Genomic DNA, 10,671 nt, shown 5'->3' with positions numbered 1-10,671 from the left:
GTACAGACTTTCACCAAATAATTGAATTGAGCTTATTCTATGATTTTAGGGCTGAAAAACATAACAAATGTTATGAAAACATGGGGTTTTGGTTTGCCTAATAAATATCTTAAGATTCATGGAATTCCCAAAATTTTCAAAATATTTTTTGAACAATTCCAGCCCAAAACAGAAATTTTTTAAGTACTTTTTTCTCGACCCTCTCCGATTTCAATGAAACTTTGTAGATATATTATTCTAGGCATATATAAGCCATTTTTGTGTATATGGAGTCAGTTACACTCGATAATGACATTTGAGAAGGGCGTAAGTGTTTTAAATATTTTTATTTTAATTCGTAATTTAAATATTTCTGTATCTCGAAGCCGTTGCATCGTATCAAAAAGTGGTCAAAGACAAACTTGTAGGAAATTTGACGGGCTTTCCGAAAAAAATACACTGAAACAAAAAAACATTCCACTTTTATGAGATTTTTTGATTTTTAAGTTTAAAAGTCAAATTTGAAGGTGAGCCCACGATTTTTTTTCGTTCAAATTTTTTGTGAAAATAGCCTAAGATGTTACAAAAAGACTCACGAAAAATGCAGGATGGAGCAACTCACCTAAAAAAATACAAAAATCATTTACTGAAACAGTTTTTTTCAAAAGTGCTCTAAACATCAAAATTGTCAAAATCCGAACACGAGAGTCGATTCTCCAGACAATTTTACATAAAAGTCTCCATATTGACCATTGTCCTAAGTTCAATCCTTGTGAAGTTACAGCGGTTTTAAAAATAAAAATGTTGAAAAAATAGGTTTTTTGATGGTTTTTCGCAATTTCTATATGACAGACTTGATTTTTCAGTCTCGAAAATATTTTTACCGGAAAGCTCGTCCAATTTCCCATAAGTTTGCCTTTGACCACATTTCAATTGGATGTATGGGCTTACAGATATAAGCTAATTATATTGCTCATAACTGAAAACATAATATTTTTTCAGTGTAGTATAGTAACCTGGATAGTAAATTAGCGTATTGTAATTGTATAAATCCTTAAGGCACGTGCATGTAAAATTACACTACTTTTGCCCTACATTAAAGTCATTTTACTATTGTCTCTTGTTTGCACCCCAATTCCTCAGTAGGTACATACCTTGTTTTAGTAAATCAAACATCGCGTTGCTCTAGCTCTGGTCTGTGCTGACTTTGTAGCACGCAAGATGGAGCAAGAAGTCATCCTCGGCACTGCAGCAGCCTGGAGAGCCTTATCTCGCGCAAACAGAACCAAAAAGGCAGTGTTCCTCCTCCCGCGAACAAGAGAGCAGAGTCTACTACCCGACGGTTATTTATAGCTTTAGTTGGGTCTTCCCCTCATTGGTGCGCTGACTTGGTATGTGGAATAGTGTTTGTTTCATAAATGATAACGACGTTAAACACGTGGAAGTTTAATTACAGTCGGTGTGTGGATGACCTAGATGTTGAGCAATTTTAATTTTTCTGCTTAATCGTTTCAGCTCAACTCTGATGAGAAATGGACGGCAAACAGATTTCACACTTCATCGTTTGAATTATTCAGCATTTTATTGAGATTTTGTCTTAAATAAGATATTAAACTTAATTTTCCTTCTGCTCTTCAAAATCTTTCCCAATGGTCCCCAGAATTTCCCACCTTCACCAGCAGCGCAACGTCCTCCTCGCACCCCAAAACACCGCTCGGATCGCTGGTGTGGCCCGTGAGCGCACGTTTCCTCCGCGAACCGCACCCACCGTTGGACCGGCGCCCAACCCGGGAACCGAGCAGCAGGCCCCCGCCGTGTACTATGACCGAGGGCGCCACGACGACAGCGATTGAATGTCTGGATAGTGTGGTTGGCCAGCACGAAGACTCAGGAGCAGCGGAGCAGCAGCACCAGCAACAGGAAGTTACCAGAATCGAACTTAATCTACTGACGGGAGGACACAGCGACGCGGACGCGGGCAAGCAGCAGGTGGTCACGATGACGAACAAGGTATGAAACGGTGCTTTTTTGGAATCGTTTCTCTTAAGGGATGCAAAAGTCAAATTGGCTGAAAATTGATGCAAGAAAATCGGTATTTGACTCTAAAATGGTCAGAATTGACCTAAATTGGTCCTGAAATGTGAACCATGATATTTTTTATGGTTTTTGTTATTTTTCATCTGGATGTCATCAAATTATTTTGTTGAGCAGTTGAATATTATATTTTTAAATCCTCCTTAAACAAATTTAATAGTCAGCCTTAATTTCACAGATTTTTTTTGTATGCAGCACCTTCAATTATACTGAGTATTTTTTTGAAAAGATTTTATTTCTTTTTGAATGAAACAACCATTGTTTCCTTCAACTTTTAAATATACAGATTGAAAAATAAATATAATTAGAAAAATCAACGAAACGTCCATTTGCTAAAGATTTACTCATTTGATCTTAAAAAATTATAGACATTACATTTTTTTAATAATCTTTTTTATTCTTATCGTCCTAAACAGGATCTTTTTAACTTATCGGCACACCGAATTTGAGACGATTTGACAATCGCATTGATCTGGAAAATGGCAAAAGAAAACAAAATTATCCATTTTTATAAAAAATGTGAATTTTACTTTAAAAAACTTGGATTATTGCCTCGAAATTTTCAAAAATTCACAAAATTTTACAGTCCAACTGTATTTTCTTCAAATTGATATTTTTTCTTCTTTGAGAAACTTAAATAACATTGATTTTTTAAAAGTTAGTAAAAAATAATGTATTTAAAATAACTTTTCAGTCATAAAATTTTGATTGATAAAAAGCCTTAAAAAGCAAATTCATTATACTGAAAATAAAGATCATTGCAAAGATTTTTAAATTATAAAAAAAATAGTCAAGAAGTTAGGGAGCAAACAAAATTTCATGAACCTAATAGAATAACGAATAAAAAACTATTGAATAAATATTTTTCAATACTATTTAATTTTGTGTGTTTAAAATAATTTTTAAAATATTTTGTAAAATATTTGAAAAAAGGTGCAAAATTTCGTGAAATGTTGTTTATTTTTAATTTTTTTATAAGACCATATTCCGATTCAATAGATTTTATACTGCCTCATTTGTTTTTTTTATTTATTAATGTGTTGAGGAAATTAAACAAAAAAATAAGTTAAAACGATCAATAAAATTTGAATGGCCACGAAGGTATTTAAAAAAGATTTAATAAAAAATCCATTTTAAATCCTTTGCGGTCGTACAAAGGATTATTGTACTCAGAAAAATAAGCTTTATCTTTGTGAACCAATTGAAATTGACAATAACAATGACAATACAATTTTAATGTAAACAAAACAGAAATTAATCAGAAAATCCTATTATTGAATGTTAAATTTGTGTTCTTGCTTATGATTTAGTGATAATTTGAAGAAATATAGATTTTTCAAAGTTGAATTTTACGCAAAAAAAAACTTTTAAATGTATTTTTTTGATTAAAAATCGATTTCGCAATCGAAAAGAAACTATTTTTTTAAGTGCACCATTTGCTAGTTATACCCACTTTGAATAAGATTTTGAAGAAGAAAATTAGCAATTTTTCATTGGTTCAAAAAGTTTCTTTGAGAGCCCAATTCTGGTTTTTTTTCTTCAAAAAACTGGCTTTTTTGTGAGGAACAGCCATTTATATGTAAAGAAACTGAAAAATTGAAGTTTTTTAAGTATCGCAAAACTGCACTCAATTTTAATATTTAATGCCGATATCTCTGAAACTTATGGTCTGACTTCAATGTCAAAGAAAGTATTATTTGGGATATTTTCCGATGTTTACGAGAACAATATTTTGAAAATTTTGATAGCAAGACATATATTTCAAAGGGACCTAGAATTAAATAATACACATAATTTTTTTCGGAGCTTTTCAGCAAAATGTATAGATGAAGATTTCTCAAACTCTTACTTGAAGTAGCTTTAATTAAATAACAGTGCACTTTTACAGAAAAGCAATGTAGATTACTTATTGATTGCAGATTTAATAATCCATGAAAAAATAATTTTAAAGTTATTTATACAAAAAATGCCTTTTTTGTCCCCTAAAAAATATCAAAAAAAAAACTAAACTCAAAAAAATACAGATTTTGTCAGTTAAATTTTGAAAGGTAAGAAAATATTAAAATCCAGCAATTCCATTTGAGAAGAGCATAAACCTAATAAAAAGTTCACCGATCAAACTCAAAATTTTGTTGGGGTTTTTCTTGGCCAATATAATAAAACCTTTATTTCTTTTTTTGACATTAGGGTGACATACACTGCGATCGATTTTAGCTGTCTTGAACGCAAATAAAAGGTGATCAGTTGGCCTTTCAAAGAAAAATAGTTTGAGGACCGAAAAATTCAGCCTAACATTTGAAAAGGTCGTATGCAACTTCCAAATGCCGTTTTGACGGTGTCTGTACCGAAGAACCTATGTTTGAAAATATTGTTTATCGGATTCCTTGGGAAATTTTAAGTAACGTACTTAAAAATGAGAGGTATTCATTCATTTACAGGATTTGAAGATTTGATTTTTTTTTTGAAAATAAAAACTGGGGTTTTTCGGCGCACCGCGCGCAAAAATTGGGAGCCATTTTTTCACATAAACTGGAATAACTATAAAATATCTGATTTATTGTTTTTTTATGCAAGTCATTTTCATTTTTTTTTTGCTGGAAAACGAAGATTTATCAAGCTAAACAATTAAAATTTATTTCCAATGATTAATTCGTAATTCCCATGCTTTTTGGTTTGTCTATTTTTATTATAGGTATTTAATAGATTTAGAAATAAACGATGATATCTCATCTACACAGAAAAAAATAATGTAAATTTGGAAGCTTTAATTTTGGAAGGTTTAATATTACCTCTTTTATGATGTAATATTACCTCAATTTAGACTGAAAAAGTGACATTACACCAGAAAAGGGGCAAAATTACACCTTTTTTCTGACATAAAAGATGTACCCCTTCCCAGATGTAATATTACCAAGATTTTTTTTCTGTGTAATCTCAACAATAAAATTGATAAATAAGACAATAATTTAAAAAAAATCTGCAAATGAAACTTACTATCCGGCAATGAATATGGATAATCTTTTTTTTTTTTTTCAAATTAACTGTTCTTTATTGAAAATCCAAAATATACAATCTGTCCATAACCTCAAAGTATGTTTAGAAAATTACAAAATTGTGTTTTAACTAGTTTTTTGTTGTTCCATCGTGTATCTCGCAAAGATTGCTCAAATTTACCTAAACTTGGTGTACCATAATGCTTTAAGTTAAAACTTATTACCTCGCCTATTAGAAAAAGCGCTGCCTTCAATCTACTATCCTTACTATCAATATCCGTTGCTAATATTTCTTCAGGATCATCGATCATAATTTTTAATTTTACATTGAGTACATTCTTTAGCCAAATCCAAACAATTACTGATCCTGTACAATATTTTATCCTATGCTCCGTAGTATCGATAGAATTACAAAAATCACAAATATTGTTTTCTACACCTCTAACGTTATTTCTAAACTGCTTAGATTTTGTACAAATGACGTCATTCATTACTAAGAAAAGAGCCTCTCTTGAATTTGATGTCAAAAAATTACTACTAATGTTTTCCCAAATAAGCTTCCAATCAAGATCAGGGTTTTCTTGAACCACTTTTGGTACAAATATTTTTTCTGATTGTAGAAATCTATAAATTGACTTAGTTGTTATTAAATCTTGAAATAGAGCAATACGCGAAACTTCGCACAGCCATTCTCGTGTTGCTTTTGTTAGAGAAGTATTTTGACATTGTGCCATCATGAAACGGTCCATAGGGTCATCAGCATCAGGATAAGAGAACAAAATATTTTTTATAAATAAAGCTTTCGATTTCAAATCTACATCTACTAATCCTAAACCTCCATCACTTACATCTAAGAACATCTGATTACGGGTTACTGTAAAAAAATGGTTATTCCATAGAAACATCGAACAACTTGAATATATTTGAGCAATATGCACTTTATTTGGCGGAAAAACTTGAGCCAAATACCAAATCTTTGAAAGTATAAATGTATTTAATATCCAAATTTTTTGTATCAAATTCAAATGACGCGAAGAATGCAATTTTAAACAATGTTTTAATTTTTGTATAACAGAATCATAATTTAATTTAACAGTTCGAGAAAAAGAATTTTCAAAATAAACTCCTAGTATTTTTAATGCGTCCTTTTCCGGGATTAAATGCGGACCGGAGACACAGTTATTTAACCGCATAAAGTGCGATTTGTTAACGTTCAGTTTTATTTTAGAGTATATACTAAAATAATTGATCATCTCCAGTACCGTATCGAACTCATGATCATTGAGAATGAAAATGTTGAGATCATCTGCATATGCTATTACCTTAACAAAGGTATCAGCAATGAAACAACCTCTAACATTATCACTAATCAAACGTATCAATGGCTCGATGTACAATACGAAAAGGGCCATACTTAATGGACAACCTTGACGTACGGATGATTTAATTTCGATGGAGTCGGTTAAAAAACCATTAAAGAGTATTTTCGATGTCGCTTCTTTGTATAAATTTTTTAAACAGTTGATGAATGGTTCCGGAAAATCAAATTTCTTTAGCACGTCCCACAAGAAAGAATGGTTTACTTTATCAAAAGCTTTTTCTAAATCCAAACTTAGCAAAAGTCCTTTAAACCTTTTGGTTTGTCCTGCACGAATTATGATGTTACGAAGAGTTTTAAGATTATCAACACATGATTTATCTATGTTACATGCAGTTTGACCGGGCCCAATTATCTTTTTCAACAATGGTTTTAAACGATTTGCTAAAATTTTCGTAAAAAGCTTATAATCACTATTTAACAAGCTGATTGGACGCTTATTAGAAATTTCGTATTGGTCACAACCTTTTTTTGGAATCAAAGATATTATACCTTTTTTGAAATCTCTAGATGGATTGACGCCATCTACAAGATAACTATTAAATAAAATAACTAAATCATCTAATAAAATATCTGAAAAGTGAGAGTAAAATTCATATGTAAGACCATCTGGCCCTGGCGTTTTCTTTTTAGCGACTTCTTTGAGAACAAAAATTAATTCATCTTTATCAATCGGTTTAGAAAGACTCATTTGATCTTGGACTGAAAGTTTTTTGTGAACATGACTGAGAACATTATCATTATTTTGATCACTGTTATCAGCTGCAAAAATTGAATTGAAATGTGAAGTAATAAATTGTTTTAATCTGAAATGTTCATTCGTAATCTCGCCGTTAATTCTAAGCTTAAAACTATAATTTTCAGTTTGATTCTTAATTCTATATGAAATTTGAAATAAACTAAGTCGTTCATCAGTTAAAATAGATCCAGAACTTGTTTTTAAACTTAAATTATTTAATCTATTTTGTTCAATTTCTAATAATTTTGATCTAACTAAGCATAATTCATTATATACATTTTCTCCGACGGATTGTTTTTCAATTATTTCATTTAAACATGTGTAAAAAAAGTTTTTTTCTCTATGTATTTGCTGATTAAAAAGAAAACTTTGACTTTTGAAGTATTTCATTATTCTAGATTTCGTTGAATCGTTCCACCAAAAATTAAAATTATTTATGTACATGTTTTGCTTTTTCCAATTCCCAAACAAAGTTTTGAAATCAGCTGTAATCTCTTCATTCATAATTAAACTAGGATTTATTTTCCAATAACCTCTACCTCGTGTTTGTAAAGGAATATTATCTGGAACTTTATATTTCAAAATTACTGCGTGGTGATCAGAAAATGCCACAGCAGAAGTATTGATCAATCTAACATTATTTATTAATTCTAAAGGTGCATAAAACCGATCAAGTCTCGATTTAGAATCACCCCTTATAAAAGTGAAATTAGTTTTTTGATTAATTTTATGTTCTATGTCATGTAAATTCAAAGATGTTACTAATTTTTGCAATCCAGAGCAGATGTTTTTGTTTGAACTGTTCGAGTCAGATGGTAACAGGATGCAATTAAAATCGCCCACAATGATGTTCTTTTTTGTAAACGATAGATGAGGGATTATATCAAAAGTAAAAAAAGAGTTCCGTTCATTACGGTAATTGGACCCAGAAGGTGCGTAGACATTAATAAAATTAATATCATCGATTAAAATAGAAGATAACCGACCATTCGGATTGATGAGAACATTGTCAAAATTTATATTTTTCCTAACGAGGATGGCTGTGCTTTTGTTATCAGTGCTAATGTTTACGATCGCTGTGTGAGAAGGAAGAAATCCGAAATCTTCAAAGGCAACTTCTTGTAAGAAAACAATATCGATATCTGAATTCCAAATAAAATCTTTCAAGAGAGACTTTTTTAGCAAAGAATTGATTGCGTTAATATTGATGGTACATATACTACGAAGAAACATTCTCCTACACTACTACCTACTCCGCGAGACAACGCGTGCTTGGTTGAGGTTATGGACGCTTACTTTGCTGGTTTCAACAACGACCGCGTGGAGATCGTTGAGAGAGGTTTTGACTGATCTTTTTTACCTTTTTTGGATCTTTTGTTTTTCTTTCCTCCGCTGACTTCCTTGAACGGAAGCTGTCCGGTGCTGTCCTCTGGTCCCTCGCTGCTGTTGGCCTCTGGATCCGATGACGGCTCCGCCGGGCGTTTAACACCCAGTAGACCCCCCCCTTTCCCAGTACCCGCACCCCGGTTGTGGTCCCCAATACCCCCCTCATCCCCGGTACCCAAACCCACACCCTGATGGCCCCCCTCATCCCCAGTGTCCATGTTCTCCAACTCCTGCTGCTGGTTAGTTTCCGCACTTACTTGTGGCTCTTCGATGACTGCTGGTGTACCTGTTGCTTCCGTCGGCGGAGTCGCCGGGCCGGACAAACCTTGTCCTCCGGCCGGTGGGCTGGTCGCCGATTTGTCTCCTTCAGGGCATGGGACTGGTTCCTGAACTGCTTTCACGAGTCGTTCCATGACGGGTGTCATCGGCGGCACGCTGAGGTACGGTGCGTTAACAGGCCTCCCCTGGGCGGTCACGGTGCTATAGGACCGTGATCCGCCGCTGCCTGACGAACTGTTGGCCAGTTTGGGACAATTCGATTTCACATGTCCCTCCTGCTTGCAAAAGAAGCATCGATTCTTGAGTCCGTCGTAGTATATCCTGGCCCGGAAGTGTCCGATGAACAGGCCGGCCGGGATCTCCTTCGCAATCTCCATATGCACGCCACGGACGCCATTGAAGATGTTGAGGTTACATTCGGGCGAGTAACGCTCTCGCACGTGTTGACGAATGGTGCCAAACTGTCCGAGAACTTGCGCGATGGTCTTGTCGTCTATTTCCGGCGGCAAATTGAAAATGCGTACGTAGCGGAAGATTCGACTGGCCACCACGAGGGTAACAGGTGACCTTGAATCGTCGTCGTACCTGAACATGTACAGCTCCTCGAGCCTACCACAGTACTCGGTAAAGGTTGGTTCATCCATGAGTTTGATGTAGAACGAACCATCATTCTCGTCTTTGTAGACGGAATGTAGATCGGCCGCTCCCAGTTCCAGAGTTCCGGTAACAAATTTCAGAACCTCGAGATTCGAGGGTATCTTCGAGCCTTGCTGGAAGCAGAGCTTCAGCGTGTTCTTTCGAACTCCGGTTTCCATGTCTTTATCTATTAAACAATAGATTCCGCTAATCCACCACACACTACTACTACGGCCGCGCCGCGCGCGAGAAATTTGCTTTTTTTTCGGGAGCGTTTGCCACTATCGACTGTTCGGCTCAACGTATCGTCCGAGAATGATAATCCGGCAATGAATATGAAGAATACATAGCATAGAAAGCTAGCTTAGAAAAGATGATTCAGAATGTTTCAAATCTCGTTATTTTAAACAGGTCCAATAAGCAATCTTTTTTGAGTGTTTTCAATACACCCAAAAAATAAAAATATGTAAATTTTGTTTATTCGACCTTTTCAAAAAACAATTAAAAAAACAAAATTCCAAAAAATTTCCTTTCTCTAGTTTGTCAAATTGATGCAAATGATGATGAAATCAAAAGAGGTTTTTTTTTATTGTTGCCCTAATGCGAAATCGACTGGAGCCTCGAGACACAAACTTCAAATTGAAGTTGAAATGGATTAATAATATGGTGATTGTTCTCAAATATCTGGAAAACTTATTTAATCTTTTGCTCGAAATTCGGACAGCAGTTCTAATTGGGTTCTGAAATGAAGCTTAGATTGCTGATATTATTGTTCACATCGATTAAGCTTATTTTTTCTGAATACAATGACCCTTTGAACGACCGCAAAGGATTTAAAATGGATTTTTAATTCAATTTTTAAAAATTAACATCCCAGCCCAGAAGGTTCTACTTGACAGCTCGTTCCAAGGGGACCATAGTTGATCCATCGAAATAATGTTGTCTTGTCAATATTTTTTTTTGTGTTAAAATGAAAAAAAAAGTGATCAACTATGGTTTTATCGTGTTTTTAACCGTTGTACTTAAAAATTTACCTTGGTCTTTAGTACCCAATTCGTAAATTTTCTAATTTGGTTAAAAAAATTATAAAGACTAATGCAAAAAATTTCACCAATTTTTTTTTTACGAGCTATTGGATTCCGACAAAACATCTTATTCCTACAAACTCCGGATTTTCTTTGACTTAG

At 33.7% G+C, this 10,671-nt stretch overlaps 1 protein-coding gene across 1 annotated transcript in view; it reads left to right on the top strand.

The window, feature by feature from the left end:
• Positions 1-1,211: 1,211 nt before the first annotated feature.
• The window catches only part of LOC120419023 (sodium- and chloride-dependent GABA transporter 1), a 19,012-nt gene continuing 9,552 nt past the window's right edge, over positions 1,212-10,671 (top strand). The window contains exon 1 of the mRNA XM_052708039.1: positions 1,212-1,989. Within this exon, the coding sequence (XP_052563999.1) occupies positions 1,801-1,989 (189 nt within the window). The 5' untranslated portion in view covers positions 1,212-1,800. The remainder of the gene's footprint in view (positions 1,990-10,671) is intronic.

Source organism: Culex pipiens, chromosome 2 (assembly GCF_016801865.2).
Source record: "Culex pipiens pallens isolate TS chromosome 2, TS_CPP_V2, whole genome shotgun sequence".
Taxonomy (NCBI): domain Eukaryota; kingdom Metazoa; phylum Arthropoda; class Insecta; order Diptera; family Culicidae; genus Culex; species Culex pipiens.
Note: the sequence above shows the minus strand (reverse complement) of the source record. Positions and strands in the feature narration are given on the sequence as shown.